This window comes from Mobula hypostoma, chromosome 6 (assembly GCF_963921235.1).
Source record: "Mobula hypostoma chromosome 6, sMobHyp1.1, whole genome shotgun sequence".
NCBI lineage: Eukaryota > Metazoa > Chordata > Chondrichthyes > Myliobatiformes > Myliobatidae > Mobula > Mobula hypostoma.
The window spans coordinates 98225424-98241788 of record NC_086102.1 but is presented as its reverse complement, the minus strand read 5'-3'; the positions used below and the strand labels follow the sequence as shown (position 1 = coordinate 98241788).

General features: G+C 42.1%; 1 protein-coding gene across 1 annotated transcript in view; it reads left to right on the top strand.

Moving 5' to 3' along the window:
- Positions 1 to 2726, top strand: part of sms (spermine synthase) — a 64564-nt gene extending 61838 nt beyond the window's left edge. Inside the window, exon 11 of the mRNA XM_063051305.1 lies at positions 889 to 2726. Coding sequence (XP_062907375.1) covers positions 889 to 919 — 31 coding nt within the window. The 3' untranslated portion in view covers positions 920 to 2726. The remainder of the gene's footprint in view (positions 1 to 888) is intronic.
- Positions 2727 to 16365: the final 13639 nt, after the last annotated feature.

Genomic DNA, 16365 nt, shown 5'->3' with positions numbered 1-16365 from the left:
GGGCTGTGCAGTCCCTCAACACCCGACCAGGTATGTTATTAGGCCCTGCAGCTTTATGTGGGTTGACTTGGCTAGGGTCTTCCTCACAACAGCTGCAGCCAAACAGAGTGCCTGTTCCTTGGGTAGGGGTGTGTGTGGTGGAGTTAGGGAATCTTCCTGTCGGTACATCATTCCATTCGTAAAGACATCCAGCCTCTTAGGAAGAGAACTGTTGCTGTCATTGACTTGTATTCTGTTATGGTCTGAATGCTCTGCCCAATGTGCCTCTTGTGTCTGGATTCACAGAAATGGCTACATACTCTCTGTGAATAATCCCATTTTGCTTTCCTGATGGCATGGGAAAGCACAGCTTTTGATGACCCCATTCTGTAAGTATCTTTACTGTCAATATTTTTTCACTCCTTTCATACAAATATGGACTCAAAATTCTTATTCAGAACTGCATGTCTTTATTGATCTGATATGTTAACTCCCTTTCTTTCTCCATGGATGCTGCCTCGCTTGCTGAGTATTCCCAGCATTTACAGTTTTAATTTACAATGAAAATAATAGCACTTAAAAAGTGACACATCCCAGGATTCCTGCTGCTCCTTGAAGGCCTTGGGATGATGCATGGTCAGAGGCCAAGTGATGATTTACCTCCTTGTGTTGTAAGGGAAATTGCCTAAAGTGGAGTGATTGGTGTTGGTGGAAGATTGGATCAACAAGTCATAAAGGACAATCCCTTCAAAATGATAAATGGAAACGGGAAGATTGACTGGTGGTATATAATTTTTAAAAACCTATTTGTCAGAATATTACAAATTTTCATTTTGGTTCAGAAGTGCATTTTATAAACTATATGTGCATAAATTCAATGTGTTTGCTTTCCTTAAGCTCCTTGTTCAGATGGGTGTTTTACACAATATGGAAGAAGTAAAACCTGCCTTTTCAATGCAAAAGTTGTTATAATTTTAGGAAAATCAATAAAATTCTTAATCATAAGGAAGCCAGGGCAATGTGCTGCATGATGCTTTTTAGCTTGCTCCCTGGTGCATGTTCTTTCTCAAACAAGAAATGCTGCATACTTAAAGTTAAGAGTGTTGGCCCAAAATGTCTTACATTGTGCTGTGACATGACTTGTCTTTTCTTGAAAAAGGCAATGCGTATTTTGATGCATTTTTAAAAAAAAATTATTTCTGGTCACTTGTATTTTGAATGAAAGTGGAAGGAAAATGCCCTTATTCAGCTGAACTACTTCAAATTGGTGTAAATGTGAACATATATCTACTGTGTGAATGGCAAGCTCACAATTTGTGTCTGTTCATCCGAATGTTTGCATTGTAACTTTCAAATTATGATGCAAACATTTTGACCATAAAACAGGAAATTAAGTTTTTAATTTATTTGCTAATTTTCCTTTGAATCAACACAAAAAAAGTTGCTATTTTCGTAAAGTTACTACTGTAGTCCCTTGAAAGGACTAATGGGAGATAAAGGGCTTAGATTGCTTCAGGGATGGAAAGTGGAAATCAATTGTTCAAATCTCTTTTGTCATTTTATGAATGTTTTTCCAGGCATGTTGCTAATATTAGGGTGTTATCTTTGTTGTTTCATTAATCATAGCAGAATTGTTTTCCTTTCCGGTTGAGTGAAAATGTTTCACTTATTAGCACTGAGAACCAAGCAGCTTCTGCCATTATTTATTCTGACTAGGATATGAATGAGCAATAGGTTGCAAAGGCATCTGTGTAACCATTAATTTACTTTGAAGGAAAAATGCACAATTGATGCTTCTGTAGACATAGGAATAATAATTCTTGGTAAGTTCCAAGCAAATAAAAACAAGACTTTGATATTTTAAACTGAGTATGGGGAAACCTTTCAGATTAATCATTCCTTGTATTTGATAGTGTAGTTCAATTATTTCCAGCAGCTGTGTTCATTGGAAAGAAGTCAGGACAAATGGACATTATTAATATTGTCATCTCCTAATTGCAACATATACGTGGTTGGAGATTCATGCTTTATGTATTTCTATTGCTAACCAGCTTTTAGAAAATGGTGGAATTTCAGTGGTGTTTCCTGAGAAGTAAATATTAGTGATTATTTCCCTTTGGTAAATAGATACAAGGAAGGATCAATCAGCTAGCTGTTAAAATTCGGAATATTTTCGTCAAATTAACTTCTTTCCCTTGTTTAAGCATTCAATTTAACTAGATTAACATCAGTCCAACAAGGAAGCTGATGGGAAATGACAGGATAGAGGCAGCACATTTATCCTCATATTGCTTTAGTAAAGGCTCCACTTATTACAGCTGTATATCTTTTGCATCCTATTGTTCAAGCTCTCTCAGACACTGACCTTCCTTTGTAATGTAGTGTAAGATGGTTACATCTAAGTAGTGCAGCCATACTTCGAACCTGGAAGACTTTTCTGCATGTCAGACATTGGCAACTTCACACATAACAGCCTTTGCACTAAATGCTGCTCCCATTGTGTAGAACATTGGTCAGGTACAGTAGACGGGAGTATTGTAAAGGATTTATTGATGGTGATTTAGTTCTGTAGTTAAAAACATGCAGTAGTGCAGCAAACCTTGCAATAAGGGTTTAACTTAAAACATTTAGCTGCTTGTTTTAAACTCTTGAAATGTTTTGTGTTTGTAAACATTAATGAAAAGGTACAAAGCTGCCTGCATCATTGTAAACATTGTACCCCCATAAACTCTTATTTTTAAAATAAATTCTGGAGTCTTTATTTGTTCCTTTCCTGCATTACCTTTCTTTGTGTTGGTTTGAGGCTTGAGATATGCCATTGTGGAATTGGTATTATCTTAACTCACGTTCCTCCAGGAGCTCTTGCCTCTGCTCCTTATGTTGTTCTAATCCATCTTTAATGGAATGGATTCGCCCGCTGCTCTAAGTCAACATTGTGTGGTTTAAGTTTGATAAATTTGCCTTTGAAGTATGGGCACTCTGAAAGATGGATATGCTTAGCAAAATAGATGTAAAACAGGCTAACACATTAGTGGAAATCCTAACTACCTTGTTCAACATTATTGCATAAAGTCAAAATTATCCTGTTGATTTTTCAGGTAATATCCAAAGTGTTTCTATGCTTCTGTGGCTGTTGAATAGTGAGGGGTTTAGTATAGTTTTGCTTTTCCTGTGACAGGACTAGCTTGGCTTATGTCTGCCTTTATTTGAATGAGCCGTTGGCTCCTCTTGACTTGTCTAATCTCAGTTTAGTCCCATTCCTCTGATTCACGTATATACAGCATTGGAAACAGGCCCTTCAGCCCATCTCATCAGTGATGACCAATGTGTTTCTTGAGCTAGTCCATACCCCTTAAGTTGTTCCATATACCCCTTACCTGCCAGAAAAACTTACCCCTTGGGTTCCCTTTATATCATTCCCCTCTTAGCTTAAGTCTATTGCTCTAATTTTAGGCTCATTTTTCCAAGTGAAAAAGACTGACTGACCTTCATCTCTGTCCCTTCTGGTTTTATAAAACTTGTCAGGAAGAACTCAGATCTGCAAATCAGCCTACCTGAGACAGTTTCCAGATGATAAGCATTTTATTCCATTATGTAAAATTGGCAAGCTTGTAGAACCCAGCCTGTGATCTGAAATAGCCTGGGCCCAGTATTTGGCTGAACTGGTCTGAGTTAGAAAGGAAGTTACCTGAGGTACAAGTTTGGGGAAAGAGCAATAAAGTAATACTATTTGTGGCCTTGGGCCAGGTCCAATGAGAAGCTGACAAAGCTTGAACCAGTAAAATTGTAATAGGTTGAACTGATAAGGAAAAGGTTAAGAAATGGAGGATCTCAAGTACAGGCAGCAATAACTCTGTGGAGATGAACCATCGTAGGAGTAATGATGTCACGTCGGACATGTGGAAATTACATCAGCGTCACAATGAACGCCTGGCCTGCATAGACTCCCTTTTCTGAGTATTACCTTCTTGATTCTTCAACTTCATGGAACTCTAGTGGGTGTATGCACAAGTATTTAGTTTTGTAAATTGACATGCTTGTTAACTGAACCAATATATAGATTCTTTCTGTGCCTTACTGATCATTACTGTTGAGTAATACCTGTGACAACTCTACAAGAATACCCCTCAGCTGCCTCCTCTCCAGAGGAAACAGTTCCAGTCTATTTGCTCTCTATAACTTAAGCCATCCACTGCCAGCCATGGCCATGTGAATGTTTTCTGCACTTTCTTAATCACATCCACCCTATTATGTAGCAAACAGAACTGAGCATTGTCATACCAGTGATAATAATGCCTCTAATATCTTGGGAAGGTTTTGTAGCATGATATCCTTAAGACTGCCAACATGTCTTTTTTCATAATGTCAATATGTTTCAGAACATTAATTTTCTGGACCTTGAATTCCCTAGCTTCCATCAGCTTGATGGTAAATAGACACTAGAAGTAGTCATTGAACATCTCACCCATTTCATGTTACCCCACACATAGCCACATTGATCTTTAAGGAGTTGTATTCTCTTTTTTGGTTACTCTTTAGTTCTTGACAAACTTATAGAATTGCTTGGGCTTCTTGCCTTATCTACATCCCTTTTACTCAGGCTTTGTTTGATTCCAGCTGCCTTTTGCTGAGGAAAAAATAACCTCAATATCCCTCATCAACCAGGGTTCCTTAATTCCATCCAACTTGCCCTTCACTCGCTAACAGAGAGTTCAGGGCCAGTATGTCCCTGTTTCACTTTTGAAAGTATCTCAATTGCTGTTACAACCTATCCCAGTCAACCATTGCAAGTTCTTGAGAAAATTACCCTTGTAAAACTTTAACTTGTGGACCAGACCAATTTTTTTTCATAATTTAAAATCTATGTGAATTACGGCCGGTGTTCCCAAATTGCTGTCCCACTTGAACTTTGGCCACTTGCCCTGCCATACTGCCCAGTACATAGTTTTTTCTAAATTGAGATTTAGTTCTTCCCCTCCCCAGTGTCACTTTATATTCGTGCCTAATACTTGTGGTACGGGTTGACCTTCAGTAATCTGGCACCATAGAACCATAGAAACTACAGCACAGAAACAGGCCTTTTGGCCCTTCTTGGCTGTGCCGAACCATTTTCTGCCTAGTCCCACTGACCTGCACACAGACCATATCCCTCCATACACTTCCCATCCATGTATCTATCCAATTTATTCTTAAATGTTAAAAAAAGAACCCGCATTTACCACCTCATCTGGCAGCTCATTCCATACTCCCACCACTCTGTGTGAAAAAGCCCCCCCTAATGTTCGCTTTAAACTTTCCCCCCTCACCCTTAACCCATGTCCTCTTTTTTTTCTCCCCTTGCCTCAGTGGAAAATGCCTGCTTGCATTCACTCTATCTATACCCATCATAATTTTATATACCTCTATCAAATCTCCCCTCATTCTTCTCCGCTCCAGGGAATAAAGTCCCAACCTATTCAACCTTTCTCTGTAACTCAGTTTCTCAAGCCCTGGCAACATCCTTGTAAACCTTCTCTGCACTCTTTCAACCTATTTATATCCTTCCTGTAATTTGGTGACCAAAACTGAACACAATACTCCAGATTCGGCCTCACCAATGCCTTATACAACCTCATCATAACATTCCAGCTCTTATACTCAATACTTTGATTAATAAAGGCCAATGTACCAAAAGCTCTCTTTACGACCCTATCTACCTGTGATGCCACTTTTAAGGAATTTTGTATCTGTGTTCCCAGATCCCTCTGTTCCACTGCACTCCTCAGTGCCTTACCATTACCTGTATGTTCTACCTTAGTTTGTCCTTCCAACGTGCAATACCTCACACTTGTCTGTATTAAACTCCATCTGCCATTTATCAGCCCATTTTTCCAGCTGGTCCAAGTCCCTCTGCAGGCTCTGAAAACCTTCCTCACTGTCTACTACACCTCCAATCTTTGTATCATCAGCAAATTTGCTGATCCAATTTACCACATTATCATCCAGATCATTGATATAGATGACAAATAACAAAGGACCCAGCACTGATCCCTGTGGCACACCACGAGTCACAGGCCTTCACTCAGAGAAGCAATTCTCTACCACCACTCTCTGGCTTCTTCCATTGAGCCAATGTCTAATCCAATTTACCACCTGTCCATGTATACCTAGCGACTGAATTTTCCTAACTAACCTCCCATGCGGGACCTTGTCAAAGGCCTTACGGAAATTCATGTAGACAATATCCACTGCCTTCCCTTCATCCACTTTCCTGGTAACCTCCTCGAAAAACTCCAATAGATTGGTCAAACATGACCTACCACGCACAAAGCCATGTTTACTCTCCCTAATAAGTCCCTGTCTATCCAAATGCTTGTAGATTCTGACTCTTAGTACTCCCTCCAATAACTTACCTACTACCGATGTTAAATTTACTGGCCTATAATTTCCCGGATTACCTTTCGATCCCTTTTTAAACAACAGAACAACATGAGCCACTCTCCAATCCTCCGGCACCTCACCCGTAGACAGCGACATTTTAAATATTTCAGCCAGGGCCCCTGCAATTTCAACACTAGTCTCCTTCAAGGTCCGAGGGAACACCCCGTCAGGTCCCGGGGATTTATCCACTTTAATTTTCCTCAAGATAGCAAGCACCTCCTCCTTTTCAATCTGTACAGTTTCCATGATCTCACTACTTGTTTCCCTTAACTCCATAGACTTCAGGCCAGTTTCCTTAGTAAATACAGACGCAAAAAACCTATTTAAGATCTCCCCCATTTCCTTTGGTTCCACACATAGCCTACCACTCTGATCTTCAAGAGGACCAATTTTATCCCTTACAATCCTTTTGCTCTTAATATACCTGTAAAAGCTCTTTGGATTATCCTTCACTTTGACTGCCAAGGCAACCTCATGTCTTCTTTTAGCCCTCCTGATTTCTTTAAGTATTTTCTTGCACTTCTTATACTCCTCAAGCACCTGATTTACTCCCTGTTTCCTATACACTTCATACAACTCCCTCTTTATCAGAGTTGCAATATCCCTTGAGAACCAAGGTTCCTTATTCCTATTCACTTTGCCTTTAATCCTGACAGAAACATACAAACTCTGCACTCTCAAAATTTCTCCTTTGAAGGTTTCCCACCTACCAATCACATCTTTGCCAGAGAACCTGTCCCAATCCACGCTTTTTAGATCCTTTCTCATTTCTTCAAATTTGGCCGCCTTCCAGTTCAGAACCTCAACCCTAGGACCAGATCTATCCTTGTCCATGATCAAGTTGAAACTAATGGTGTTATGATCACTGGAACCAAAGTGCTCCCCTACACAGACTTCCGTCACTTGTCCTAACTCATTTCTTAACAGGAGATCCAATATTGCATCCCCTCTAGTTGGTCCCTCTATATATTGATTTAGAAAACTTTCCTGAACACATTTTGCAAACTCTAAACCATCTAGACCCCTAACAGTATGGGAGTCCCAATCAATATATGGAAAATTATAATCCCCTACCACCACAACTTTGTTTCCTGCAGTTGCCTGCTATCTCGCTGCAGATTTGCTCTTCCAAGTCTCGTTGACTATTGGGTGGTCTGTAATACAATCCCACTAATGTGGCCATACCTTTCCTGTTTGTCAGTTCCACCCATAAGGACTCAGTAGACAAACCCTCTAATCTGTCCTGCCTGAGCACTGCTGTAATATTTTCCTGAACAAGCAATGCTACTCCCCCACCTTTCATTCCTCTGCCTGAATCACATTTGAAACATCGGAACCCTGGAATATTAAGCTGCCAGTCCTGCCCTTCTGTAGCCAAGTTTCACTAATTGCTATAACATCATAATTCCACGTGTCAATCCACGCCCTCAACTCATCCGCCTTCCCCGCAATACTCCTAGCATTGAAATATGTACACCTCAGAAAATTTTTACCACCACTCACAACCTTTCTATTAGTGGATTTGCTTGAACTTTTAACATCATTTATTTTCACCCCAGCCACACTGTCAGCTCTGGCACTCTGGTTCCCATCTCCCTGCAAATCTAGTTTAAAGCCTCCCCAATAGCACTAACAAACCTCCCTGAAAGGATATTGGTCCCCCTGTAGTTCAAGTGTAACCCGTCTCTCTTGTACTGGTCCCACCTGCCCCAGAAGAGGTCCCAATGATCCCGAAATCTGAAACCCTGCCCCCTACAGCAGTTCCTCAGCCACTTGTTCATCCTCCAGAGCATCCTATTCCTACCCTCACTGGCACGTAGCACAGGTAGCAATCCTGAGATTACCACCCTTGAGGTCCTGCTTTTCAACTTCCTACCAAGCTCTCTATACTCACTGTCCAGGACCTCCTCACTCTTCCTTGCTATATCATTGGTACCAATGTGCACCACGACATCTGGCTGGTCACCCTCCCACTTCAGAATGTCATGCAAGTGATCAGAGACATCCTTGACCCTGGCACCCGGGAGACAACAAACCATCCTGGATTCTCTGTCACGACCACAGATCCTCCTATCTGCACCTCTAACTATTGAGTCCCCTATCACTACCGCTCTCCTCTTTCCCCCCCTCCCTTCTGCACTGCAGAGCCAGACTCAGTGCCAGAGATCCGGCTACTGCAGCTTGTCCCTGGTAAGTCATCCCCCCCCAACAGTATCCAATGCGGTATACTTGTTGTTGAGGGGAAAGGCCACAAGGGAACCCTGCTCTGCCTGCCCCTTCCTCTTCCCTCGCCTGACAGTGACCCAATTTCCTGTCCTCTCCTCCTTTGGCGTAACTACCTCCCTGTAGCTACTATCTATAATCTCCTCATTCTCCCGAATGATCCGCAGGTCATCCAGCTCCTGCTCCAGTTCCCTCACGCGGTTTGTCAGGAGCTGCAGCTGGATGCACTTCTTGCAGGTGTCGTTGTCAGGGACACCGGAGGGCTCCCTGACTTCCCACATCCTGCAAGAGGAGCATTCCAACATCCTGCCTGGCATTCTCTCTGCGCTGGACAATCTGAATAAAAAACTTACCAGAACCTACCCTGGCCTCTGCCTGTTCTCGCCGAAGTGTGTTTGAGCCAAAGCTGTCCCACTCTGACGATGGCCGCTGTATATGGTGTTCTGCTTTTTAAACCTTGGCGCGCTACGTCACGCGCCTGCGCAGTGCAGACCTTCTCCCCAAGCAGTGTTTTAAAAAAAAAGACTTTTTCTACCCGATTTCTTCACTCCCTTCTTAGCTGCTTGCTTCGACTGAAATCATTGGGACCTGAGGAGTGCTGGATTAGTGAAAATGCCGAACTACAGAAGGATCACAATTAAGCATGATCAATTCCAGATTATCGAAGGAACCAGGTTACAGGTAGTCAGATTAGTGAAGGTCGACCTGTATTATAAACCCCTAATTGCACATTTGGATGTTGGAAGCCTGTTGTGTGAAACTTTTCAAGGCCGTCTGGAAGTCGCAACACCCCAAGTCTGTTTGGAAAGTTGTGTGAGTTGGTTGGTCAGTTGCTGCTGCCTGAATTGTGTATTGCTAAATTGCTATAGCTTCAGTACTGTTTGTTTACTGATCAGTGTGAGGGTGGAGTCTATGGCCCTTCTGCCAGTACAAATATCGAGAAGCATTAACACATGAAGTAGACTTAAAATGGACACTGTCTTTATTTTCTATGCACATCGAGGGATAAGCTTGGTCCACTTGAACATAGCATGTTGACCAAAGCCATATATGATGGAGGAACTCAGCTGTAGGCAGCATCTATGGAAATGAATAAACAATTGATGTTTTGGGCCAAGACCCTTCTTCGTGACTTTGGGGGTTGGGATGCGAAGAGGCTAGCTGGAAGGTGATAGGTGAAGCAAAGTGGATGGGAAAGGCCAAGGGCTGGAGAAGAAAGAATCTGATGGAAGAGGACCATAGGAGAAAGGGAAAGAGGAGGGGACCTAGGAGGAAGTAATAGGCAGGTGAGAAGAAGTAAATGGTCAGAGTGGGGCATAGAAGGGTGGGGGGAAATTTGTTTACAGCAAGGAGAGATCAATATTCATTCCATCAAGTTGGAGGATACCCAGAGAGAATATAAGATGTTGCTCCTCCACTGAGGGTGGCCTCATCTTGGCACAAGAGGAAGCCATGGACCAATGTGTCAGAACAGGAATGTGCATTAAAATATTTGGCCACCTTGTGGATGGTGATGAGCTCCCCCAATTTATGACAGGTCTCACCAATGTGGAAGAAACCACTTCAGGACCACTGGACACAATGGGTGACCCCAGCAGATTTTCAGAAGTGTTGCCTCACTAGTTCTGTTTGAAGCCCTGAATGGAGGGGAGGGAGGTGGTGAATTGGCACTTGTCACACTTAGGCTGCTTTCAGGGATAAATTGAGGCAGTGGGGAGGAACAAATGGACAAGGGAATTGCGGTGGAAATTATCCCTGCGGAAAGTGGAGGGGAGATAAAGATACCATAAGACCATAAGACAAAGCAGCAGAAGCAGGCCATTCGGCCCATCGAGTCTGCTCCGCCATTTTATCATGAGCTGATCCATTTTATCCTATTTAGTCCCATTGCCCCGCCTACTCACCATAACCTTTGATGCCCTGGCTACTCAGATACCTATCAATCTCTGCCTTAAATACGCCCAATAACTTGGCCTCCACTGCTGCCCGTGGCAACAAATTCCATAGATTCACCACCCTCTGACTAAAAAAATTTCTTCGCATTTCTGTTCTGAAAGGGTGCCCTTCACTCCTGAAGTCATGCCCTCTTGTACTAGACTCCCCCATCATGGGAAACGACTTTGCCACATCCACTCTGTCCATGCCTTTTAACATTCGAAATGTTTCTATGAGGTCTCCCCTCATTCTTCTAAACTCCAAGGAATACAGTCCAAGAGCGGACAAACGTTTCTCATATGTTAACCCTCTCATTCCCGGAATCATTCTCATGAATCTTCTCTGTACCCTCTCCAACGTCAGCACATCCTTTCTTAAATAAGGAGACCAAAACTGCCCACAGTACTCCAAGTGAGATCTCACCAGCGCCTTATAGAGTCTCAACATCACATCCCTGCTCCTATACTCTATTCCTATAGAAATGAATGCCAACATTGCATTCGCCTTCTTCATTACTGACTCAACCTGGAGGTTAACTTTAAGAGAATCCTGTACGAGGACTCCCAAGTCTCGTTGCATCTCAGAACTTTGAATTCTTTCCCCATTTAAATAATAGTCTGCCCGTTTATTTTTTCTGCCAAAGTGCATAACCATACGCTTTCCAACATTGTACTTCATTTGCCACTTCTCTGCCCATTCTTCCAATCTATCCAAGTCTCTCTGCAGACTTTCCGTTTCCTCAGCACTACCGGCCCCTCCACCTATCTTCGTATCGTCAGCAAACTTAGCCACAAAACCATCTATTCCATAATCCAGATCGTTGATGTACAATGTAAAAAGAAGCGGCCCCAACACGGATCCCTGTGGAACACCACTGGTAACCCGCAGCCAACCAGAATAGGATCCCTTTATTCCTACTCTCTGTTTCCTGCCAATCAGCCAACGCTCTATCCACGTATGTAACTTTCCCGTACTTCCATGGGCTCTTATCTTGTTAAGTAGCCTCATGTGTGGCACCTTGTCAAATGCCTTCTGAAAATCCAAATATACAACATCCACTGCATCTCCCTTGTCTAGCCTACTGGTAATTTCCTCAAAAAATTGTAATAGGTTTGTCAGGCAGGATTTTCCTTTAAGGAATCCATGCTGAGTTCTGCCTATCTTGTCATATGCCTCCAGGTACTCTGTAACCTCATCCTTGACAATCGACTCCAACAACTTCCCAACCACCAACGTCGAGCTAACAGGTCTATAATTTCCTTTTTGCTTCCTTGCCCCCTTCTTAAATAGCGGAGTGACATTTGCAATCTTCCAGTCTTCCGGAACCATGCCAGAATCTATTGACTTTTGAGAGATCATCGTTAATGCCTCCGCAATCTCCACAGCTACTTCCTTCAGAATACGAGGGTGCATTCCATCTGGTCTGGGAGATTTATCTACCCTTAGACTATTCAGCTTCCTGAGTACTTTCTCTGTCGTAATTGTGACTGTGCACACTTCTCTTCCCTGCCACCCTTGAGTATCCAGTATCCTGCTGTCTTCCTCAGTGAAGACTGATGCAAAATACTTGTTCAGTTCCTCTGCCATCTCCTTATCTCCCATTACAATTTCTCCAGTATCATTTTCTATCGGTCCTATATTTACTCTCACCGGTCTTTTACTCTTTATATACTTGAAAAAGCTTTTAGTATCCTCTTTGATATTATTTGCTAGCTTCCTTTCATAGTTAATCTTTTCTCTCTTAATGACCTTCTTGGTTTCCTTTTGTAAGGTTTTAAAAACTTCCCAATCCTCTGTCTTCCCTCTAATTTTTGCTTCCTTGTATGCCCTCTCCTTTGCTTTAACTTTGGCTTTGACTTCTCTTGTCAACCACGGTTGCATCCTTTTTTCACTCGAAAATTTCTTCTTTTTTGGAATATACCTGTCTTGCACATTCCTCATTTTTCGCATAAACTCCAGCCACTGCTGCTCTGCCGTCTTTCCCGCCAGTGTCTCTTTCCAGTCAACTTTGGCCAGTTCCCCTCTCATGCCACTGTAATTTCCTTTACACCACTGAAACACTGACACATCAGATTTCGGCTTCTCTTTTTCTAATTTCACAGTGAACTCAATCATGTTATGATCACTGCCTCCTAAGGGTTCCTTCACCTCAATCTCTCTAATCACCTCCAGTTCATTACACAATACCCAATCCAGTACAGCCGATCCCCTAGTGGGCTCAACAACAAGCTGTTCTAAAAAGCCATCTCGCAGACATTCTACAAATTCTCTCTCTTGAGATCCAGTGCCGACCTGATTTTTCCAATCTACTGGCATGTTAAAATCCCCCACAATTATCATAACACTGCCCTTCTGACAAGCCTTTTCTATTTCCTATTGTAATTTGTAGTCCACATCACTGCAGCTGTTTGGAGGCCTATAAGTAACTGCCATCAGGGTCTTTTTACCCCTGCTATTCCTTAGCTCAACCCATAAAGATTCTGCACCTTCCGATCCTGTATCACCTCTTTCTAACGATTTAATATCATTTCTTACCAATAAAGCCACGCCTCCCCCTCTGCCTACCTTCCTATCCTTCCGATACACCGTGTATCCTTGGACGTCCAGCTCCCAGAGATATGCATCCTTTAGCCAGGTCTCAGTGATGGCCACAATATCATACCTGCCAATCTGTAGCTGTACAACAAGATCATCCACTTTATTCCTTATGCTACGTGCATTTAAGTACAACACCTTAAGACCAGTATTTGATACTTTTTGCTTTGATTTCACTGCGTTTAGTAGTAGAATCTCTGGGGATGCTGGAGTTTACAGAGGATAATGTGTTGGATGCAGAGGCTGATGGGGTGCTAGTTAAGGACAAGAGGGACTATCACCTTTAAGGTGGAGGGAAGATGGGGTGAGCGTGGATGTGCTGGAAGTGGGGGCATGTGGGTGAGGACAGTACCGAGGGGGAAAACACTGTCTTTTAAAGGAGGAGGACAGGAAAGCAACGACCAGGGAACAGATGTGGTGGAGACAAAGAAACAGAAAGGGGAATAGAATTTTTACAGAAGGTAGGGTGAGAAGAGGTATAGTTGAGATTATCATGGGAATCAGTGGGTTTATATAAGTTGTTGGTTGACACTGAGGTAGACCAAGTGAACTTAAGGGCAGGGTGGAAGTTAGAGGCAATTTTTCCCCATACTATACAAAACTGCTCAAGCTCTGTCAGATTGCATGGGGATCGTGGGTGAACAGCCCTTTCAATTCCAGCCACAAATTCCCATTGGGCTGAGGTCTGGACTCTGTCTTGGTCACCCCAGAACATGAACTTTGTTGTTTTAAATCCATTCCTGTGTAGCTTTGGCTTTATGCTTGGGGTCACTGTCTTGCTGGAAAACAAATCTCCCAAGTTGCAGTTCTCTTGTGGACTGCATCAGGTTTTCCTCCAGGATCTCCCTGTATTTTGCTGCATTCATTTTACACTCTACCTTCGCAAGCCTTCCAGGTCCTGATGCAGCCACCACCGTGCTTCACAGTCGTGATGGTGTGTTTTTGATGATGTGCGATGTTTGGCTTATGCCAAACATAGTGTACAGTCTGATGATCAAAAAGCTCAATTTTGGTTTCATCAGACCATAGAACCTTTTTCCATCTGACTTCTAGAGTTTCCCTCATGCCTTCTGGCAATCTAGGCGAGATTTCATGAAAATTTTTTTCAACAGTGGCTTTATCTTTGCTACTTCCCCATAAAGCTTCAACTGGTGAAGCACCCGGGCAACAGTCTCTCACATCTCAGCCACAGAAATTTGTAACTCCTCCAGGTCTCTTGGTGGCCTCCCTCACTAGTCCCTTTTTGCACTGCCACTCTGTTTTTGAGGACGGCCTGCTCGAGGCAGATTTACAGCTGTGCCATATTCTTTTCATTTCTTGATTGAATTAACTGTACTCCAAGGGATATTCAGTGTCTTGGAAATTTTCTTGTATCTGTCTCCTGACTTGTGCTTTTCAATAACCTTTTTGAGGAGTTGCTTGGAGTGTTGTTTTGTCTTCATGGTGTAGTTTTTGCCAGGATACTGACTCACCAGCAGTTGAACCTTCCAGATCCAGGTGTATTTTTACTACAATCAATTGAAATACCTTGACTGCACACAGATCTCCAAAAACATATCTCCATTTAACTAATAATGTGATTTCTAAAACAAATTGGCTGTACCGGGGATGATTTGTTGTGATATATTAAAGGCGGGGGGGGGGGGCGGTGAATACTTATGCAATCAAATTTTTTTTGTATTTGTGATTAATTTAGATCACTTTGTAGAGATCTGTTCTCACTTGGTTAAAAAGTCTTTTTCTGTTGATCAGTGTGAAAAAAGACAAATTAATACCACTGTGTTTCAATGTTGTAAAACGATAAAACACGAAAACTTCCAAGGGGCTGTGAATACCTTTTATAGGCACTGTATATCACAGATTTGGATGATGATATTAACTGGATCAACAAATTGGCAGACGACAGCAAGATTGGAGGTGCAGTGAACAAAGAGGAGACTATCAAAGGTTGAAGTAGGATCTGGACCAGCTGAAAAATGACACATGGAATTTAATGTATACAGGTGTGAAGTGCTGCATTTTGAGAGGACAAATCAGTGAGGTATGCAGGGAGAATAGTATTGCACTGAGGAGTGTGGCTGAACAAAAGGATCTAGGAAAACAGATCCATAATTCCTGGAAGGTGAAATCACAGGTGGAGAGAGCCATAGAGAGTTAGGTACATCAGTTTTCATGAATCAGAGTATTGAGAACAGGATTTAGGATGTTGTGTTGAAGTTGTATAAAACATGGTTGAGGTCAAATTTAGAGTATTGAGTGTAGTTCTGACCACCTACCTACAGGAATTGTATCAATGAGATCGTAAGAAAATAAGATTGAAGGCAACATTTACAAGGCTCAATTACTCAATTTCTGATTTGAGTACCAGAGTTATAGAGAGAAGTTGAACTGGTTGGACATTATTCCCTGGAATTTAGGAGAATGAGGGAAGATTTGAGATTCAAAATTATGAGGGGTATAAATAGGATAAATGCAAGCAAGCTTTTGCCACTGAGGATGGGTGAAGCTGGAACTAGAGGTCATAAGTTAATGGGAAAAGGGAAATATTTGAGGGGATAGAGAATGTGAAAATTATAAGCATAGACTCAGTAGGTCAGAAGGAACCTTTTTTCCTGGTAGCTGTCAAAAACTACAGTAAAGGAGAATGAGATTTACTGGCTTCTAGTTATAATGTTTCATTGTCACCCTCTGCCTCCTATCACCAAATGTTTTGGTACCATCTCCTGTGTGGAACAATGTTGAAGATTTTTATTAAAGTCCATATATCGTAGAGTATATTAACTGCGAAGTCCTTATCAAATATATTAATCAGGATCTCCAACTGAGCTGTATGCTGACTATCCCTGATCAATTCCTGCCTTTTCAATTATGGATTAGACCTATCCCTCAGAATTTTTTTTTTCCAATTCTATCCCTACATTGGGCTTACTGGCTAGTAGTTACTTTATCTATGCTGCCCTTCTTGAATAAAAGTGCCATAGTTACAGTCCTCCAGTCATCTGGTGCCTCATCCATAGCCAGAAAAGTTTTAAATATCTGCAGGGAAAATCCTGCCTGATGAACCTGTTGGAATTCTTTGAGGAGATTACAAGTATGATAGATAAAGGGGATGCCATGGTTGTTGTATATTTGAACTTTCAGAAGGCCTTTGACAAGGTGCCACACATGAGGCTGCTTACCAAGTTAAGAGCCCATGGTATTACAGGAATGTTA